Here is a 20,687-nt window from a genome sequence, read left to right on the forward strand (position 1 = left end):
CTCCCGAGCTCTGGGATCACATCCATGAACCAGCACAGCAGGCTAGGGACGTTAGACTCAGGCTCTCATGATTGCACCAATTAGACATCCCCAGCCCTGGTCACTGCATCTGAAATTTATTTCCTTTTAAAGTTAAAAAACATTGTTTTTTAGTTATGTTTTGGTTTACTTGATTATTGCATATTCAGGTCCAGTTTGAGGTTCCTAGTTCCAGACCATCGTGAGCTGTGTAGGAAACCTTTGTTTAAAAGATGAACCATGTCTGTGCATGTACCTGCAGAGGCCAGAAGAAGCGGTTGAATCACTCACTTGGAGCTGTAGTTAAAGGTGGTCATGAGCCATCCAATTCAGGTGCTGGGGCCCAAACCTGGATGCTCTAGAAGAGCAGCCAGTGTTCCTGACCATGGGCCATCTTCCCAGTATCCTTAAGTAATACTAGTGTGTTATTCATTGGACAGTTCCTAACAGTGAACTAACTCTTCTGGTTTTGGTACATAAAGATCAAACTTCCCATTAGGCCTGTACTGTAGCTCTCTGTGCAGCTAGTGTGACATCTGTGATTTACTCTTCATATCTGAGGAACTGAAGTGGAAAAACTTCAGTTCTCAGTACACGTTCATTTAAGACAGAAACAGAGTTGAACCTTTATGCATTTCAGTCACTTTGACATAGATGAAGAGTGGGAAACTGTACAAAGTCATAAAAAAGGTTATGACTCTGGATTATTGTGGTATTAGGATCAAAAGGCATGTGATATGTGCTGGTAAATGCTCTTAACTTAGCACTTGAGAGGTTGAGGCAGGGGGATTGCATGTTGGAGGCCAGCCTCAAATTTATATCAAGACTCAAACAAACTCCAAGGGCTATGGTTATGCATCATTGCTAGAATGTTCCGTGTGCCTGTCCAGAGCCTGAGCTCACCACCCAACACTAGAATGATTGAGTGGGTAAATGGAGGAATTAGAGAACATTTGTATTCAAGTACATTGTTGGGGTCATTGAAAGCTTGTATTAAAAGCGGGATGTGCATTTATTAACAGTTTGATCCATTTGGTCAGTGTTAGTAAAATACAAGTTTGAGATAGTTTTGGCACTTCAGATTTATTTAAAATTTATGTTTTTATTTATGGTGTGTCTATGTGTAGGTGTGCACATGGCCGGGACAGCTTTCAGGAGTCACTTTCCTTGCACCATGGGATCTGGTGATGTAGGCAACAGGCTTGTGTTGCAAATGCCTCTGACCACTGAACCATCCAGCCCCCAGATAAATTCTGTAGATATTTAGACAAATTCCTTTTGTTATTGTTTTTGTATTTCAAGACATGGCTAATCTGTGTAGCCCTTGCTGTCCTGGAACTTGCTCTGTAGCTCTGCCTACACTCCCACCAAGTCAGCTTGTAGATAATGCAGATGACTGTTTTACTCTGCCATTTGAGTCAGATTTATTAAACTACTTACAGACTGTTAAAACTGTAACAAAAATGATTTCCTTTTTTCCCATAAAACTTATTTTTATGTGTGTATATCTGCATGTGTGTGGATGCCTAGGGGAGGCTGAAATAGGGTAACTGGATCCTCTGGCACTGGTGTTAACAGGTGGTTTTGAGTTGCTTGATATGGTTACTGGAATCAAATTTGGATTCACATACTCTTAAGTACTGAACTATTTTAGTCTCTACAAAACCTGGATATTAAAGAGAATATTAAACATTGTGCTGTTTGACTTTGTTTTAAGATTATTCCTTTGGAAAAAGGAAGTAATGGTGTTTCCAAGTTTTGGATAAATTTTTTTTGTAAAGAAGATTTCATTGTTCTGACTGTCCTTAAATTCCAGTCTTTCTCCACTATCTCTAGTTTGACAGAGAGAATGTCCGGATTCCAGGGATGCTGATTATTGATACTCCTGGGCATGAGTCTTTCAGGTAAGACTGAACATTTGTCATAAAAGACACTACTTAACTCAGTGAGCCAAAACATTGTGGTTTAGTCATTAACTTTGAATAGTTTCTTGGTATCTGCAATATCATATTTGTCTTTTGATCATCATTGGTTTTAGAATGTTTTATGTACTTTCTTGGTTTCTATAGAAGACATGCTTTATAATCGGAAAGAACATCATTTCTCTGTAATAAAGAACTTCTTCATGAATTCCTGTTCTAATTTCTGCAAACTGTTATAAAGGGAATATTCTTTTCACTTCACTACCTTCTTACACACACCCCTATTAGAGGAACTTATGGCATTATCTTAGCCCTGAAGGCTAAGTTTTCGAATCTTTAGGTGAGTGTTGGACATGTTAAGGGATAATGGGAATCCTTAGTACAGAGCTGCTTGCTCTTCTGCATGCCCCGCATGTCCAGAGTACACATGAGGTCCTGGGTCGCTGAGGAAGGTCAGTTCATGCCAGCTACACCCTCAACAGCGTGTGTGACACGTGTTCACACAACACTCAAACTGCCCAGGTGATTGAGCTGAGTCCCTTTTCCTGCTGTGCCTGACAGTAGACATGTTTTACCTTTCCATGTGCTTTTCCAGTTAAACATCCTAAAGTCTGAGACTCAAGCATCACATCTGTTCTTAGAAGGGTTTGGATTAGTATTTTTGGGTCAGAGCTGGCGGTCCTGTGTGTCTGTCTTAGAGGTGAGGCTGTGTGTGTGTGTGTGTGTGTGTGTGTGTGTGTGTGTGTGTGTACTGCAGGCCTGTATTGTGCGTGTGAGAGAGGACTGCAGGTCTGTATTACAAATGCTGTGCTGTTTTATGTGACACTGTCACTGTGGTTTTGGTATCTGTTGCTCATGACCAGTCAATCCCTGCAGAACCAGAGAGACTACACTTGTTTTCTTCTGTCTCTTTAGGCTTTACAAAGAAATTAAACATTTAAATTTAGGAAAAATACTGAAAAGATTTCCACTTAAACTGTTTTTTTATTTTCTCTGACAGTAACCTGAGAAACAGAGGAAGCTCTCTTTGTGACATTGCCATTTTAGTTGTTGATATTATGCACGGTTTAGAGCCCCAGACCATTGAATCAATCAACATTCTCAAATCTAAAAAATGTCCCTTCATTGTTGCACTTAATAAGGTAAGCACTCATCTGAAAATGTGTGTCCTTGTGAATTTGTACACATGTGAATGCTGGTCTCCAAGGGGTCGGGAAGACAGTGATTCCCATAGTGTTTGTGAGTGGCCCACATAGCTGCTGGGAACAGAACTTGGCTCCTCCTGCAAGGCAGTGTGAGCTTTTGACCACCATGTCTTTATCCTGTGTTTGACTAGGAAGTGGTAAAGAAAATATGCCAAGTGTGCAAAATGGAACATTCATTCCTGAGGATGGAGCGTGAACTGGGGTGTGACTGGATGGTAGGATGCTTGTGCGACACACACGAGACTGAGTTAGTGAGTGTTGAGGACAGCCAGTCCACCAGTCATCTGAGGAGTGAAGGTGTCACTCTCGGGAAATGGACAGAACAGACCACATATGTGAGGAAGCCAGATTCATGAAAGTGCTACTTTTTTTCCCCTCATAGATATATTCCTGATTTAATTTTTAAAAGGCAAAAATAGGAGGAGGAACTATTTAGAAAGAAGAATAGAATCAGGGAGAGGAGAGACATAGGAAATAGGGAAGGTGAAGTTGTTAATTACATACATGTATAAAAATAAGGTGATCATTTTTATACAATTAGTATATGCTGATTTTAAAAACAAACTAGAAATCTAGTGTAACATGAAAGAAAATACTTGAGGATAGTTGTACTTGATGAGCTTAGTCAGCTCCACACAGCTGTGTAAACCGTCAATGCTCTAGAATGCACTCCATCTTCCATTCTCAGGCCTTGGGACCCAGACGACCCTCTGATCCTGGCAAATGCTGACTGTAAAGTATGTTTACTTTGTCTCTGTACTAGGCTTGGTGGACTGTAGTGTGTGCTCTTTCCAGTTGTCAGGTGTCCTGCTCTTACAGCTTTCTCCCTCTGCATGGTGTTAGATAAAGCTGTAGCACTTTAACATAGGAGGTGATAGGCTAAAGTCCCGTTATCAGTGACACCACACTTGGGTAAGTTCTCTAGCGTGTATGGAATGTAGTTCACAGTTACTAAATAGCAGCATAGCTATGGGTATTTGTATATAGGCATTTATCTTTGCATTAAGTGAATAGTTAATAGAAGAATTGTTGCATTATATGGATGGATGGATGGATGGATGGATGGATGGATGGATGGATGGATAGATGGATGGATGTTCAGTTCTATGAGAAGCAAGTGTTTTCCACTGTGTATCATTTTGCATTTTTAACAGAATTGTGTCTATGTTTTTCTGTACAACGTGGTCAGCATTGTTTTGGCTCTATTTTAGGGATTGCTTGTTTTGAGATATGAGCTCACTGTGGAGTCCAGATTAGACTTGACTTTGTAATTCTCTTGTCTTAGCCTCTTATGTATACCTGGCCATCAATTTGTAAATTTGTATCTATGAATGGATTACCTTGTGTTGCATTGGGATCCCTTTTCTTTTAAAAAAAAAAAAAAAAAAAACCCTCCTTACACCTTCAGGTATTTGTGTATACAAGTGCAGGTGTCTTTAAAAACAACAGCAACCAAGAGGAGTGTGGTTAACTGCTCAGTGCTAGGATAGCTTCTCTCTGGAGCTCCCGGCCGACTTTGAGCTGACTTTGATCCTCCTGACTCTGCTTACAAGTGCCACAATGCCCAGTTTCCATTTTAAGCAATACTTAGACATTTTTATTTTTATTTTGGGAAAAATATTTTAATGATCTTGTCCTTTATCTCTTCATTACTTGAAGTGAGGATGGGTAGGATTTTCCGGATACTTTTGAATTGCCTTGTAATCAGAGGACGGTATATGTAGCTGTTTCGGTGGTCTCCTGGGCCAGCCTTGTGTGATTTTTCATGTGGCAGTCTGTGCTGACTTTGTTCAGCTTGGTGTTCTGTACTGTCACCTATCTCTTCTGTGTTCCTTCCAGTGCCTGTGACTGTAATAAACTAGTGCAGAGGACTGTGGTTCTTCATTAGTCTCCTTGAGCAGTTTTACTTGGTGTATTTTGAAGGTGTCTAATTAAGTGTATATGACAGTTAAGATTTGAGTCTTCCTGACACATTGCTTTTATGTCTTTACCCTCAAATCTTCTGTGGCAGTGTGTGGCTACTTCCCTTTCCTTAGGAGTGTATGAAGCACCTTTATTGCCTTCTGCCTTGTAACATTCAAGATGATTTCTTGGCAAACCGTATTTGTCTTAACTTTGACTTTGAGCTAAAGCCTCTCACTGGTCCGCATCTGTTACCTGACAGCACAGTGCCATGTTTGATATTATGTTATTTCACAAGCTTGTTTGCCTTTCTCTTGCACTTCCCGCTGCTTTATAGCCCTTGGTGGTTTCTGTCTTACATCTCACTATCAGCACTAGAGTGGGTCTTCCTGTGTATTTTGCTCCAAGGCTGCATTAGGTGTACAGTCTGCATGTTCACCTTGACCGTGTCCTACATCACTTTTGAGTTAGAGTAGTTCCTGCCTCCTTTCCTTTTTGCTTTTGCTCCTTTTTTCCCTTATTTATTATAAACCCACAATTTATTTTTACATTAAATGCTCAGTTTAAAGCAATTTTTAAGATAGCAAAATATGAGCTGGAGAGATGGCTCAGTAGATGGATGTTCTTTTGCATAGGACCCAAGTTGAGTTCCTAGCACCTCTGTTGCTCGTAACATCCTGTAATTCCAACTCTAGTGGATCTGCAGAAGCCTCTGCACTCCTCAGCCCACTGGGTTCACGTGCACTCTCACACAGAACAGTAAGAATAAATACTAAGGCTATAAAACAGCAGACTCTATCTTGGACTTTTATACCCACATTTACCACTGGAACCTTCTCATATTTCCAGTATCATTTTGGTTCAGGTCACCCTTAAAAGTATCTTTTATGCTTTAAAAAGGATAATCTAACAGTAACAAATCCTGTTACCTTTCTTTTTTAATGAAAAAAAATGTTACTTCAAAAATATTCAAGATTATTCTCACTTGGTATAGAATTCTACCTTTTTTCCCTTAAATGTTTTCCTTTTTTTTCTTTAGTTGCTTTCTGCTTTCTTCTTTTCCTTGTACCTCTGCATTTGGTTTTTTTTTTTATGTTGATTGCATTAAGAGCTTTCTTTTTAGAACTTTATCAGTGTGATTATGTAATAGTTTAGTTTTTATATTTGTATTTTATTGAATTTATTTACAGTCTTCATCCAATCTTTATCTTTATTGGTAATTATTCAGATATTCTCTACTAAACTTATTACTTAATGTCACATGATAAACCAGTTAATTTCTCCCCTCCCCCAATCATATTTTCCTATGCTGCTTTGCTGCTGCCCATTGCTCTGCCTTGAAGGTCACTAAACTTTTTTTCAGTAAAATTGGGTTTTAAGCTCATGATTTTCCTTCAATTCTACAAGCATTAGGCCTTTTTCTTTTTGCCTTTCTGTCAACATTAGAACTTATGTTGCTTTTATTTTCAGAAATTATTTTAAAGACTTCAAGCAGTAATTAGAACCTGACAATCATCTTGGGTCTGTTCCTTCTCATTGGGCTTTCTCTTAGTAACAGACAAATACACTTCTTTACCTTGTCAGTGTGGGCTGAACTCAGGTGACACACTGTCATCGTTTTGGTGATGAATTTCCTCCCTTAATTTCACACTCACAGATGAGATGTGGAGAAACAAAAAATTAGTATATTATAAATTGATGCATAATCGAATAGATTTACAGCATTCAGTATATTGATATTTGTTTGCAGTTAGTGTTTCCTTTACCTGAAATATCCCACAGGTTAAGGGTAACTGAGGATAAATTATCTCTTATTAATAACTACTTGGACTTATTATTCCTAGATTGAGCAAGGAAACAGTTATTACATAATTCTGGCTGTGGCACTTGCTGTAAATAGTCTTTGCCTATCTCCTGATTTAATAACTCATTTTGGAATTTTGGAAACCGTACACGTCAGTGCTCACAGGATAATTCTAGGACCGTCTGTTTTGCAGAGAACAGGTCTTACGTGAACTCACTGGAGGCTAAAATGGGCAGCATGCCACCTCAGCAGTTTTTCCTCTGAGAGCTTCATTTGCACTGCCTCTAAAAGGGGCCCTTTGTACAGCACAGTGTTGAATACTTTATTTACACCATGTGTACACTGTGTGTGTGGGGGGAAACAGAGAAGCAAATTAGGGCATTTCTGGAGCTTATACCCTTCAATGTTGTAGATTTTTTTAAATGTTTCTGATAAATGTTTTCCAGATTGACAGGTTATATGATTGGAAGAAGAGTCCTGATTCAGATGTGGCTGTCACTTTAAAAAAGCAGAAGAAGAACACAAAGGATGAATTTGAGGAACGTGCAAAGGCCATTATTGTAGAATTTGCACAACAGGTAGGGAGTATTTCTTTCTGAAGGACTTAGCGGAATGTTTATTTGTTATCTATTTAGTCAATTCACCATTGTCATTAATATGGATCTGTCCCCTCTCCAGCTGGGCACTTTTCTCATTCTTCTGTTTTTTGGTGTGTGTTGGCTAGGGGGTACACAGACTTAATACCAGACACTGGTGTTTGACTGCTCTCTCTCATTCTCAAACTGCACTGACTTAGAAACTGTTTTTTCCTTTTTCTCCAAACTTCTATACATTTATTTCTGGAGTGCATTCATTCAGGGGTTTTTGTTTGAGAGCTGGGCATGAAAGATAAGGACTGGTGTGTTTGGATAAGCACTTACCTACTGACCAGAGGGTCGTCTGTTCTCTGGATTCATTTGTGGAGTTTAAAAATGGCTAGGCATCTGGCTTCTGTTAACACTGCTCTGTGCTGCTCTTGCTTCTAGGGTTTGAATGCTGCTTTGTTTTATGAAAATAAAGATCCCCGCACTTTTGTGTCCTTGGTACCTACCTCTGCACATACTGGTGATGGAATGGGAAGTCTCATCTACCTTCTTGTAGAGTTAACTCAAACTATGTTGAGCAAGAGGCTTGCACACTGTGAAGAGCTGAGAGCACAAGTCATGGAGGTAATCATTAGGCTTTCTTCCTATTGTGCACCTTAGTAGTGGGCATGCGCTGCTTCTGTGTTTAATGATAAGCCATCATAACGTCTTGTTTCTGCTTGAAAACAGGTTAAAGCTCTCCCAGGAATGGGCACCACAATTGATGTCATATTAATCAATGGACGTTTGAAGGAAGGGGACACAATCATTGTCCCTGGGGTTGAAGGGCCCATTGTCACTCAGATTCGAGGCCTCCTTTTACCTCCTCCTATGAAGGAATTACGAGTAAAGGTAAGCCAAGATAGTGGGCGTGGACATGGGGGCTTTACAACGCTTTTGTCTGCAGATGCCAGTCTGTCTTTCTGAGGCCTGCTTGGCTTAACACACAGCACACATCCGACCCTGTGCCTGTTACTGCACAAAGACATGGGTAGCAGTGTCTGCCTTTCGGGTTACTAGGTCTTCTAAGGATAGACAGGCAGCCTGGGTGCTGCTCAGGTAGTGATGACTAACTGAGTCTTCTGTGAAGGCAGAGCGGACCTTGTGCTGCCCTTGAACCTGGCCCTCCTGCAAAACTTGAGATTTGTAGTCCACTGTGTGACTTTGTTGTGCTGTCCATTTTGAGGGCATGGAGAGTGAACGCTGCTGTGGTGTTCTTTCTGCACCTTCTGCTAACTTGGACCTGTTTTCCCAGTATGTGCAGGACACATCTCACTCTTGCTCCAACAGGAGTTAAACACCTTAGTCTGTATTGCATCTTTTAGTCTCACATTTATACCTGTTCTGTGCCACCATCCCTTTCAGGACCTCCCGTCCTGGCAGCGTAGTTGACTGCAGTTGGCTCATTCACCTGTCAGCATAGCTTTGTGTTTATTACCCATTTATTTCCTCCTTTTGTTGTCCCTTTTTTTTTTCCCACAAATTTTGTAGTTCTGAATAGTTTGTTTTTACATTTTATGTGTTGCAGTATCTTCTGTTTTGACTTACCTTTCTAGTGTTCTTTTGGGAAGCAGTGTGTTGTAGGTATTGTTTTTTGCAGTTTGAGAACTCTTTATATCGTCACAAGATACATCAGTGATGCCACTGTTGAGATAAATTCAATGGAAAATATTTTTTCTCTAGAACCAATATGAAAAACATAAGGAAGTGGAAGCAGCTCAGGGAGTGAAGATTCTTGGGAAAGACCTTGAAAAAACGCTGGCTGGTTTACCTCTCTTAGTGGCCTACAAGGATGATGAAATCCCTGTTCTCAAAGTAAGTTCATTAATTTTTCTTCCAACATTGGACAAGCCAGTTTCCCTCCCAGTAGCCCAGACTAGCTTCATCTTCTTGCTTTAGCCTTTTTTTTTTTTTTTAACAAACATGCACATGCACACACATGCATATGCATGCATAACTATATAAATAGGACCTCCCGAATGCATTTAGGTTGCTTGTATATATAATCTCAGGGCTGCCCAATTTGTCCACGAAGAGTCTTGATTCCCTTTCTTAGCAGTTGGTAGTTGTCTGCAGTTGATTGTCTATGGGTAGGACCCTTGAGATTGCCCCTTCCTCAAAATCAAGTATTATATTGGGATCGTTCAGGTCCTATTTAGGTAGCTGTACTGTTGAGGTATCATGGGTGTAACTTCTGTCATTTGTAGGAGGCACAGTCTCACAGCAGACTTCCTGTTCTGGCTGTTACCATCTCTCCACCCTGTTCCATGATGTTCCCTGAGCTTGGGTGCAGGCAGTGGCTATGCTGTAGATGTATCCATTGAGGCTGGGCTCCCATGATCCATTGATCTTGGATATAACTAACTGTGCTTTTCTAATGGCCCATTGGCTATAAAGAGAAACTTTTTTGATGTGAAGTACACTGCGAACATAAGAATGCAGTTAGGGATTATACTTGTCTACTGTGAGATCCTCTCAGTACTTGGCTAGGTTTCTAGTACCAGGCATGATCTCTCTACTGTTGAGTGGGCCTTAAGTCCACTTAAGTTTACCACCACCAAATGGATGTCAGTCATGACTACAAACTTTTAGGGGTATCTTATGCTGGTCATTGTTGTAGTTCATACATCATGGCTGTCTATGACATCATAGACAGCACTGTTGGCTGCTTTCAGCCCTTGGCAGCATTCATACCACCTTCTTGTACTCCGGCAGTTAGACCTCAGGAAGGTTTTGGGGTTGATCCAGCTCAGCTTTCCCAAGTCCCCTGTATTAACTGTGATGCCTTCAGCAATAAGGACTCACCCTCAACCTATGGCAGACAGTCAGAAACAAAAGCAATATCCTCAAGTGCTTAGGGAGTCTCTTATAACCATCTTAAACAGAGGTTTCTCATGCCTGGGACTTTTTCTGACTCTGTGAGTGTTGTCAGCTCATGTGGCATAATTGTGTGTATGTGTGTGGGGGGGTCCTTTATTAGTCATACTGTTGGTATCATGGGCATGACCTGATTGTGCCACTAAAGATGGCCTACAGTGTAGGAGGGATACTCTGACAGATCCAGGTTTGATTTCCAGTACCTATATGGTGACTCACAACCATCTCCAACTCTAGTTCCAGGGATCTCACTCCTCTCTTTTTACCTCCATGAGCGCCAGACATACATGTGATGCACATAAATAAATACATGCAGGCCTAATGCTGTTCTGCCCTCCTTCCGTTCCTAATTAAATCCATTCCCATTTCCCAATGTCTTCTCACCTGTGTCCTGCTGTTCTTACCAATGCCTGTTGAGTGTTAGGATGCTCACTGAAGTAGGTGCCTTGTAAAGGCCATCTACTGCCCTTTACAGGAAAGTAGCTTCTTTCAAATTGTTTGTTTGTATTATCATGAAGTTGTGCAAATTCATGTGCCTGATTTTAAATGTTCATTTTTCTAGTTTAAAAACAAACAACAAAAAACCAAACCAGGTCAGTGACTGGGGAGCACATGTTGGTATCCTTGCACACATGAAGCCTTGGGTTGGATCTCAGCACTGCATTAAACCAAGTAGAACAGTGCATGAATGATCCAGTACCTGGCAGGTGGAGAGAGAGCAGAAGCTTGTGCTTGTCGTTGGCTGCACTGGTAGTTCAAGGTAGTCCGGGGCTTCGTAAAACCACATTTCAAAAACGGAGAGAAGTTAGAGAAGGGTCTCGAGCGATGGCTCAGCAGTCAGGAGCACACTGGACTCAAGTACCCACGGGCATCTCGTAGCTGTGGGGGATCCTACTGCCTCTGACCTCTAAGGGCATCAGCACTTGTGCACACTCATCCACACACAGGCATACACTTGTGTTTGGTGTTTGTTTCAGTTTTGCAATGTAAGTCTTCTGTGTAGCTCAGCCTGGCCTTAGACTCATAGCATTATCCAAGCTGGTCTTGAACTTGATTTTCTTGCTCTAACCTCTATGTGCTAGGGCTATGCCAATGGCTGTTTTCATCTCCGGTCCCTTAATACAAAGCACTTAAAGGGAATGTTAATTTGGTACCATTAGTCATATTAAAGCCTGTTTGCCTAATGGGGAAGATCAGGCGGCTCATAACCTATGAAAAGGAGGCTCTAGTCATAGCTTATTTGCTTGCCAAAGAGAAAATAGAACTGTTGCTTGCTGCCAGGCCTACAGGCCTGTAAGCCACCTTCAGCATTTAGGCAGAATCGGGTTGTGTTATTAGAGAATACACTGCCTCGGGGCTAAGGTAGAATGGACCAAGCTGCAGTTTGGAGTAGATTTGTCTTTAGTGAGGTGATTTCACATTTGAGGATGACATTCTTCCTAGTCATCTACTTTTTTTACTAAGTGCTGTAGAGGTTTAACATATTTTCTATTAGCTTAAGGCAGGGAGATGAAATGGGTTAGGATAGGGTAGGCTATGCCAGTCTCTCTTCTAGAACAGACTGCCATGCCCTAACTCCAAGCTTTCAGGTGGGTGAAAGTTATTAGGGTGAAGATAAAGGTGTACTTTGTCACATTTGATATCTTTTCAAGGATGAATTGATCCATGAGTTAAAGCAGACACTAAATGCTATCAAATTAGAAGAAAAAGGAGTTTATGTCCAGGCGTCTACACTGGGCTCTTTGGAAGCTCTTCTTGAATTTCTGAAAACATCAGAGGTGCCAGTAAGTAGCTACCCAGCATATGGTGGTCATGATGGGCTGTTACAATTATCTGATGCATGCTGGTAAATCTGGACACTCTTTTACAGTATGCGGGAATTAACATTGGCCCAGTCCATAAAAAGGACGTTATGAAGGCTTCAGTGATGTTGGAACATGATCCCCAGTAAGTACTCTTCGCATGTGACTGTATTCAGACTGTTCAGTGTGACTCACTACTTCTCTTTGAGTGATCTTTGCTGTTCCCATGTTTCAGGTATGCAGTAATCTTGGCCTTTGATGTAAGAATCGAACGGGATGCACAAGAGATGGCTGATAGTTTGGGAGTTAGAATCTTTAGTGCAGAAATTATTTATCATTTATTTGATGCCTTTACAAAATACAGACAAGACTACAAGAAACAAAAACAAGAAGAATTTAAGTAAGTTGGTGTTTTTATTTCTTTGATAAGAATGCAGACAGAAGTATAGCCCCCAGTTGCTGTATTCTGAAGTGGTATGTTATGACCCAGGAGCAATGTTGTCAGAGACAAACATTCCTGTGTACATGTTTATGTGTATGTATGCGCTCAGTAAGAGGGGGCAGTGGGAGGAAGAGACACCAATTTTGAATTTGGCGGGTTTGGGTTACCTTTGTGTAAACTAGAAAACATGCCAGAAGAGTCTGAGGGAGACAAAACCGCTGTCCTGTAGACCTTACAAGGTGGTTGTGTCCACGCTGAGGAGTCAGCAAGACTTAACTCTGCTTTCTCCTGGGCCTTTGAGGCACCAGTAAGTGTGTGAGTAGAGTTCTCTAAAGCAGATGTAGAGGATGGGCTGTGACTGGAGAAACTATCTCTTCTATCTCCTCTGGGCCCAAGATTGGGAAGAGGTCTGAAGTAGACTGTGTGATGTGCATGCAACATGGTACTCATGGTAGCCAAGCCAGACTGGTAGAGTATACTTCAGAGAACATGGCAGTTATAAAGTTGGAGAAGTAACAGAGCTCTTAACCTGGGTGGTTAGTAAGTCAGTGGCAGCTGTCTTGATGTTACCTTTTCTGGGGGACAGTAGTAGCTCAGGACAGGACCCAAACTGTCCTAATGTGCTTCCAGCACGTGAATGACAAGGACAGGAACCTTGTGGTAGCTTTTTTGGAAAACATTAGGATTGAAGAATGATAGATACATGCATGCCAGGACATGGTTAGCAAAATATGCTACCTTTGGGTGCAAGGCATCATCACATTTTGAGCAAAAAATGTTCCTTGACAAAGTTTTAAACTGGGTGCATCCATCCAACAAACTTGCCACCCACCTACATTTGCTCTCTGTTTGAATGTGTGAGCTTGAGGGTTTGCTTTCTTTTTACTTTCAGGAACATAGCAGTATTTCCCTGCAAGATGAAAATCCTCCCTCAGTACATTTTCAATTCTCGAGATCCAATCGTAATAGGGGTCACTGTGGAGGCTGGTCAAGTGAAACAAGGAACACCTATGTGTGTACCAAGCAAAAATGTAAGTTCTTATGGAAAGCAGTGTTCAACCTTACTGTGACTGACTCTTTCTTGATGCTGTCTCTCCCCTAGATGGCATCACTTCAGTAATGTCTGTCTGTAGTCCTCATGTCTCCTGGGCAAATTAGATCATATCTCGGTGGAGATGTGAAGGGTCCAGCTCAAATGTGTTAGGGACATTACTCATTTGGATTTGTCTGTTCCCTCCTCTAGAGACAGACTTACTGAACCTTTAAGGGGCCTCCAACACTATGCAGGTCGCCAAAACATTTCTCAGTGACACTGACTCCACTAGATTTACTTTGGAAATGGCAACGAACTTGTGTTCTTCCACTCCAGTTCTCACAGGCCAATGGCTACTATTGCTACCTACTTCATTTTTCTAGGCTCATCTAGGTGGCATGAAGAACCTGCTAAGTATTTTATGGTGTCACTGTGAGCAGTTGGCTCTGTAAATCAGATCTTTCTGGCTTATTTGTATGGCGTGTGTGTCCTATCGCAGCATGAGTGTACAGCAGGACCACAGAACAACACACTAGGTCTCAGAGGCACAAGGTAGATGGGTGGTGTGGAGAACTTCAAGGCCTATGGGAAACATGAGTCTCTGACCTTGATCTTTTCTCTTACAGTTTGTTGACATTGGGATAGTAACAAGCATTGAAATAAACCACAAGCAGGTGGATGTTGCAAAAAAAGGACAAGAGGTCTGTGTCAAAATAGAACCTATCCCTGGGGAATCTCCCAAAATGTTTGGGAGACATTTCGAAGCTACAGACATTCTTGTCAGCAAGGTAAGTATTTAGCAAAAGTACTGTATTTTCAAAAATCTGGTTGCATGTTGCAGTAGCTCATGAGAACTGAAGTATGGATTGGGGAACACAGTTTGCACATCTGATAGAGTGTCAGGGACTCCAGCACCACGGCTCACTACAGATGTGCCTCCCCACCCCACGTCCCGAAGCAGGCTGCAACAGCACTGCCTTTCTCTTGTTTAAGTGACGTTTGGGACCACTGGCTTTCTTTCATTGGCACCGTGTACCTTTGGCTCACCCTGTTTGTGCCTGGACTATTGCAGATCAGCCGGCAGTCCATCGATGCACTCAAAGACTGGTTCAGAGACGAAATGCAGAAGAGTGACTGGCAGCTTATTGTGGAGCTGAAGAAAGTATTTGAAATCATCTAATTTTCCCACATGGGACAGAATTTGGAGTAAATGTAATATTATGTTGTGATATTACCAACGGAACAGACATTTGGACGCTGATGGACTTAGGTGTATAAAATGTTTTCCATGAGAAACCAAGCAACTTACACTGGTTTGACAGTGGTCAGTTCCCCGCCCCACAGTCCAGCGTGCCTGCACTCACCCACCTTCCTTTACGACTTGGCTGCTGTTTTAAAGTTTGCCCTTCCTCAAATTTGGATTTTTATTACAAATCTAAATCTTTCAATTTTATACTGATTAAATCAGTCATGCAGTATTTGATTAACCAAGCTTCTACAGATTTTGTGATTCTTGGGACTTTTTGATGTAAGAAGTTTATGGGTATTCTTTCCACAGTGACTTCCCCTCCTCCCACATGCCCTTAGGGACTTGTCTGCTTTGTGTGCAACCATGGTGTAAGGATAGCTGGCTGCAACTGCTGCTTGTACTAGTCACGAGAGCTCATTGTAACAAACTGCCAATAAAGAGGGGACACTGCAGTCCAGTAGGCTTTGCTAGGCCTCCATGCTAGCTAGTGAGTGTAGCTAACATTTGCCCTAAGAGGGGCATTTTTCATACATTCCATTGTTTTCTATTCAAGAAAATGTAGTAATTATTGGCACTGCCTCTGCATGATTAGACCTAAGATTTATTCACACCCCCTCATGACTATACTTATCCCTGAGGATCCACCAACATCTTTTGAAGAAACCTGCTATAGGAAAACTTGAAGTTCAGATCATCAAAGTATCCACTACAAATGAATGAAAAGTGTTATGACACAGCACCCACTAGAGAAGAGTTTCACAGCTTTGTTTGCACATAAATCTGTAGCAGGCTGGCTCAGAGGTCTAGCCTTTAAGTAGAATAAACTGTTGCTAGTTCCCATAGCTGAGTTTTTTTAAGGATTCACAAGGAAAAAAAAAAAAAAAACCCTGTACAAAATATACATACAGTTCTTTATTAAACAACTGTAAACACTTCACTGTAAAAATCCATAAAACTTTATAAACAAACATTTTGTAAATAGAATCTATGCTACAAGTAAAAGAATTAACACAATTATTTACATGCAATACTGACAAATTTGGCACTTTTTTGAAAAGAAATGTACAAAACACTTGCTTAAAAAGAAATGTAGAATTATGAAAACTCAGAGCGTCACTGTCATGCACTTTGCAAATACCTCACAAGCACTGCGGGCACAAGCTGTCAGAGAGCGCCAGGCTCTCCAACAGTCAGGTCACTTTCAGTGTGCTTCCATAAGTCTGCTGTAAAACCACCTGAACATTGTCAAGAATAAAGTCAAACGCCATGTTCCATACTGACTCCACTGACTGCTGCATCAACCTGAAGTGGAGGAAGAGGCACCATTGAAGAGAAAGCTCCCGCACTTATGGCTGTCCTTCAGACCTAGCTTCATTCTTGTTTTTAAATTTAAATTTTGAACTGGACACAGTGGCTTGCTCCCATAATTTCAGCCACTGAGTTTAGGCCAGCTCAGACAGAGAATAAATCTGGTTTTAGATTCAACAATAAAAGACCTATCTAGGGTGCTCAGGCATTTCATGTTCACTTGTGTATTAGGCATAACTGTGGGAGTGGTTATTCTTAACTTACTACCCTGTCAACATTATATGACATTTGAAACCAGGAACCTTAAAAAAACTGTTCTACTATATGCCCTCAATTGAGTGTTGGGACATGCCCCCCCTTCAGAAAAATGTTTAATAAATTACCTTTTCATGTATTTTATAACAAGATCCAATTTTTCCAAATCTTTTTCCTCTATAAGGTCAGTGCAGTATTTCACAACTTGCAGAATGTCTTCTTCCATTGGATCTAGGAAGGAAGAAAACCTCAAGTGAGGACCCCAGTCCCAGTGTCTTTCTGGAGAAAGATCCCCTGACTGATAGCTATTAAAGCACTTGTGTTAGGACTTAGATGGCTGGTGAGAAGATAGCCCACGTGTCCTAACACTGTTAAATCCGATATGCTCAGTTCGCGTCTTGAATCGCAGGACTACCACACAAACCTGAGATAGTAGTTATCCATTCTTTGAGCAAAGTCTTCACATCACTGAATTCCACAGCTCCAGCTAGATTGGGTGCTGCTGATCTAAAACAGCTGCTCTGGTCAGGCTGCAAACTAGATAGGTTCTGTGCACCAGAGGTGGAAGCGGAGATTTCTTCCTGTTAAGTGAACAAGAATGCTGTATTCAGACAGTGTCAAGTACATTAAAATCAAATAACAGTCGGTCTTCATTTTGTTCCAGTTACCAGGGGTCTCTCCAAAGTCATTCCTTCATGTTGTAGAAAACCATCCATTAACTTCTGGGGGCTCCCATAGGCCCCTGGCAGAGTCTGAATCTTCTTGGGGGAAACAACGGGATTCTTCCTCTTGTTTTTCTTCTCTTTCATTGCTGGTGGCTTTAGCTGAAGTAAAGGATTCTTTGGCACTAAAAGAAGAGGTGTGAGATTCTCAAAATTAAACCGTGGATTTGTTGTCCTACAAGAGCAGGAAGGAGGCCAGGAATACAGTAGTATTTTAGGTATAAAGTCCTCCCAGCTCAGCTGTATGACTTAGTACTCTGACCTTGCTCATGTTGCTTACGTGTGATGGAATGGTCCTAAAGATTACCAATTACACATGTGTGATCAGGTACTCATGTCTAGAAGTTTTGAGATTTCATGTTTTGAGCCCACATTCTTTCAGATAGCAATCTCAAAGGACAAATAGCTTAATTCATATCCAAAATACTGTGAGAGACCAGCAGTGGCTTTACAACACTTGTTACTGGTTTGCGTTGATCACTCTAGGTAGAATGAAGAGTCAGAACACACACAGCGATGTCATCGCTCTAGTCCCCTTTGGGACATGTCAGCTCTCCTGTCTTACCACATGTACTGGCTGGCTGCTGATGAGTAGTGTCCTCTCCTTGCCTTTGTCTTTGATCATAGGCTGCTTTCAGCTCCTTTTGAAGTTCAGCAGGAAGGGCAGCAAAGACATCAGGGTCCACCTAATAGAAGAAAAGTCATACCTAAGATGATTCTGGGTGATTGCTAGACTGTTTACAAATCACTTTAATGGGTCCTTAGGACAAAGCTAAGGACAAAACCCCCCAAGAGACTGGAAATGAGCAAGCCAATTCCTATGCTAACTGATGAAAACTCAAGTTACAAAATGAGAACCCAAAACCACATACACACTTCTATGTGTCTCCCCCCTATTAAGGAGGTCTCATGATCTGTGTGGGCCAATAAAGTCAACAAAGAGTGGTTCTGGGCGCTTTACTGTCACACCACACCCTGCCTCCCACATCTCTTCCTATTTATAAACAAGGTCAAGTGGCCAGCCACTGTCTGCAGATGAGCAAGCCTCGGGAGTTAGGTGCAGAGAAGAGGACAGGTGAGGAGAGGATGACTGACGTCCCTGACATTAACATACTTGTGAGAACGCCGGGAGGGCAATCACGTTGATTCTGGTGTCACTATTATTAGGTTCTTGAGGCTCTGGTATTTGTAACAAAACTGTGCCAACAGGATGTGGCAATACTCCTGAACTGCAGCCATTTACTGGTTCTTTCTTCTTGGTGACACGTGGCTCTCCTTGCTGAGCAGCATAAACTTGTTCTACTTGTTCCCGAAGATCAGGTGGGAGTGCTTCTAAAACAGACTGGTCAATCTGTAAATTAGCAAATGTGAACGGATGCTTAGAAATGCAGGTTTGAGTGAGGAACAGAAAAGGTTCAGACCACCAGCCTTCAAAACGCTAGCCCATACCCCAGCTATCTTTAAGGGGACAGTCGGAAGAGGAGTGCAGACAAGGAGTCCACATGCTTTGCCTTGCAGTAAAAACCTGCCCGTGGAAAGGGAACATAAAAATTAACTTTTCAGATGGGAGACTTTTCCCCTAAATATAATCATCCTATACTTAAGCATTAAGATAAAAGGGTATTTATGAAGCATTAGAGATCTGTCCCTTTCCCTAGAGCTGGAGTCAGCATTTTCATTTCCTCCAGCCCCACCCTCATGCAAGCGCAGGTAAAAAAAAAAAAGATGGGATACACCTGACAAAGCACAAAGCAGACTAGCAAACTAGGGAACCTGCAGAAATGGGAGGAGCTTAATGGAGAACAGGAGATGACTTTGAATGCTTACCTACAAAGGAAGAATACTATTTACATTCTTAGTGCAAAACTGACTGAATGACCAACAGCCATACCTGGGATGGTGATGGGACCTCTATGCTGAGGTTCAGCCTTGACTGTCCACTCACAGGAGAATGCAGCCCGTTCCATTTCCTGGAACACTCCCCTCTGTTAGCGTCAGAACTGACACTAGCTGCCAGATGTGCAGAGACAGGTGGCAATAAACCACAAGCTCGAGAGGTGGAGGACATTTCCAGATCTACAGCAGCCAGTACTACAGTTGTAGAAAACAGAAATCAAAGCCTCTTTAGCTCATCAGAAAGGGGTAAAACAAAGTCCCCCGCCCCCTTAATCACTAAATTTTCTTCCTTGCAAATAATTTTAGATTTATAATTTAGAATGTAAATTTACTTTTAAAACAAAATCAAAAGAGCACAGACCCATGCAGATTTACAGTGAAACTTCAGACTCCCGGAGAACTTAGTGGAGCAGAAAGCAGCCACACACTGATGGCCACTCACCTTCCTTGTGTTCCTCTTCCGTGGGTTTCTTAGCTTTCTGAAGTTGGAAGAGATCACGGACAGAATGTGGCCAGCCAGAGAAGAGGCCTGACTGAGCTGACGGACGACTTGAACATGTAGAAGGATGTGAATTAGCAGGAACCAACTGATTGACTTGAATGCCAACCTAGAGTCAAAATAAAGAGAATACGTCTAAACAAAAGTGAAGAATAAGATTCATCTAGACAAATCTCAGTTAATCTGTTGGTACTACCATTGAGATCCCAATTCTAGATTAAAGGAGTGACTGAAACACCAAAAACCTGTGGCTCAGTGATACAGAGTATTTGATACTACCCAAACAGGGTGAGTAAGTCATATTCTAACCAAACAAGTGGATTTCAGTATTCCATAGGCCTTCTGGTTGGCTTTATAGGGTTTATGACATTTAAAGGGAGAGGCTGGTACAGTGCAAGCATGGAGGGCCCACAACAACCTGGGTGTGGTGGCAAAATGCCTGTAGCTACTGAAGTATCTCACCAGCCCCACTGAGGCTTAAGTAGGACTTGTCTCTAAAGCTGGCAGGCTGGGCAGAGCAGTGGTCCATGTATTTACTTAGCATGATCAAGGTATGGGCTTCAACCTCTCCCTACAGTAGCACTGTTACAGAGCTAGGGCAATAGCTCAGGGATAAGGGTGCTTGTCTAGTACTGGGAATAGGAAGGACAGAAAAATATTACAAGTTCTTCACAATAACAAAGCTAATCTGTCAAAACTAAAGAAGATGATAATGTTTGACGGGAAGTCCTATTTTCTTCCTTGGACTGCATAGAAGAAGCTAAAATATTGCACACAATATGCCCGGACCACATCAGGACTGAGATCAGAGGAAGCCCAGTCGTCAGGCTATAGAGAGGAACACTGTGGCACTCACCCCTCTCATGTCCGATATATTTAGTTTCATCATATGGAACATGCTTAGAGTAGCTTTTCCAATTATGTTTGCACTGTCTGTTGCCTGGTCCAGAGTTACAGTCCTGTAAGTATTAAAATTACAGTCTTAAGCAAACAAATGTGCATTCCATATATATTCATTAAAAGATCATGCAAACATTGCATGGAGTTATTATTCATAACCGACCATACAGTAAGCCAGAACAACATTCACAAGCTTAGAAACCATTATACACAACACTGATACTTTAAAC

The 20,687-nt window shown here is 41.6% G+C and overlaps 2 protein-coding genes across 7 annotated transcripts in view; one reads left to right on the forward strand and one right to left on the reverse strand.

The window, feature by feature from the left end:
* The window catches only part of EIF5B (eukaryotic translation initiation factor 5B), a 44,706-nt gene extending 29,580 nt beyond the window's left edge, over nucleotides 1-15,126 (forward strand). Inside the window, exons 13-24 of the mRNA XM_080917200.1 lie at nucleotides 1,855-1,922; nucleotides 2,941-3,082; nucleotides 7,298-7,429; nucleotides 7,877-8,059; nucleotides 8,165-8,326; nucleotides 9,158-9,289; nucleotides 12,004-12,135; nucleotides 12,222-12,298; nucleotides 12,389-12,553; nucleotides 13,488-13,626; nucleotides 14,255-14,416; nucleotides 14,701-15,126. Coding sequence (XP_080773326.1) covers nucleotides 1,855-1,922; nucleotides 2,941-3,082; nucleotides 7,298-7,429; nucleotides 7,877-8,059; nucleotides 8,165-8,326; nucleotides 9,158-9,289; nucleotides 12,004-12,135; nucleotides 12,222-12,298; nucleotides 12,389-12,553; nucleotides 13,488-13,626; nucleotides 14,255-14,416; nucleotides 14,701-14,808 — 1,602 coding nt within the window. The 3' untranslated portion in view covers nucleotides 14,809-15,126. The remainder of the gene's footprint in view (nucleotides 1-1,854; nucleotides 1,923-2,940; nucleotides 3,083-7,297; nucleotides 7,430-7,876; nucleotides 8,060-8,164; nucleotides 8,327-9,157; nucleotides 9,290-12,003; nucleotides 12,136-12,221; nucleotides 12,299-12,388; nucleotides 12,554-13,487; nucleotides 13,627-14,254; nucleotides 14,417-14,700) is intronic.
* Nucleotides 15,127-15,368: 242 nt separating this feature from the next.
* The window catches only part of REV1 (REV1 DNA directed polymerase), a 61,532-nt gene continuing 56,213 nt past the window's right edge, over nucleotides 15,369-20,687 (reverse strand). For all 6 annotated transcript variants that reach the window (XM_080917196.1, XM_080917197.1, XM_080917194.1 and 3 more), the window contains 9 exons: nucleotides 20,414-20,516; nucleotides 19,501-19,666; nucleotides 19,054-19,253; nucleotides 18,277-18,513; nucleotides 17,728-17,848; nucleotides 17,109-17,287; nucleotides 16,865-17,021; nucleotides 16,569-16,671; nucleotides 15,369-16,179 (listed from right to left, as the gene is read on the reverse strand). In XM_080917196.1, coding sequence (XP_080773322.1) covers nucleotides 16,068-16,179; nucleotides 16,569-16,671; nucleotides 16,865-17,021; nucleotides 17,109-17,287; nucleotides 17,728-17,848; nucleotides 18,277-18,513; nucleotides 19,054-19,253; nucleotides 19,501-19,666; nucleotides 20,414-20,516 — 1,378 coding nt within the window. In that variant the 3' untranslated portion in view covers nucleotides 15,369-16,067. The remainder of the gene's footprint in view (nucleotides 16,180-16,568; nucleotides 16,672-16,864; nucleotides 17,022-17,108; nucleotides 17,288-17,727; nucleotides 17,849-18,276; nucleotides 18,514-19,053; nucleotides 19,254-19,500; nucleotides 19,667-20,413; nucleotides 20,517-20,687) is intronic.

Source organism: Micromys minutus, assembly GCF_963924665.1.
Source record: "Micromys minutus genome assembly, chromosome: 5".
NCBI classification, from domain to species: domain Eukaryota; kingdom Metazoa; phylum Chordata; class Mammalia; order Rodentia; family Muridae; genus Micromys; species Micromys minutus.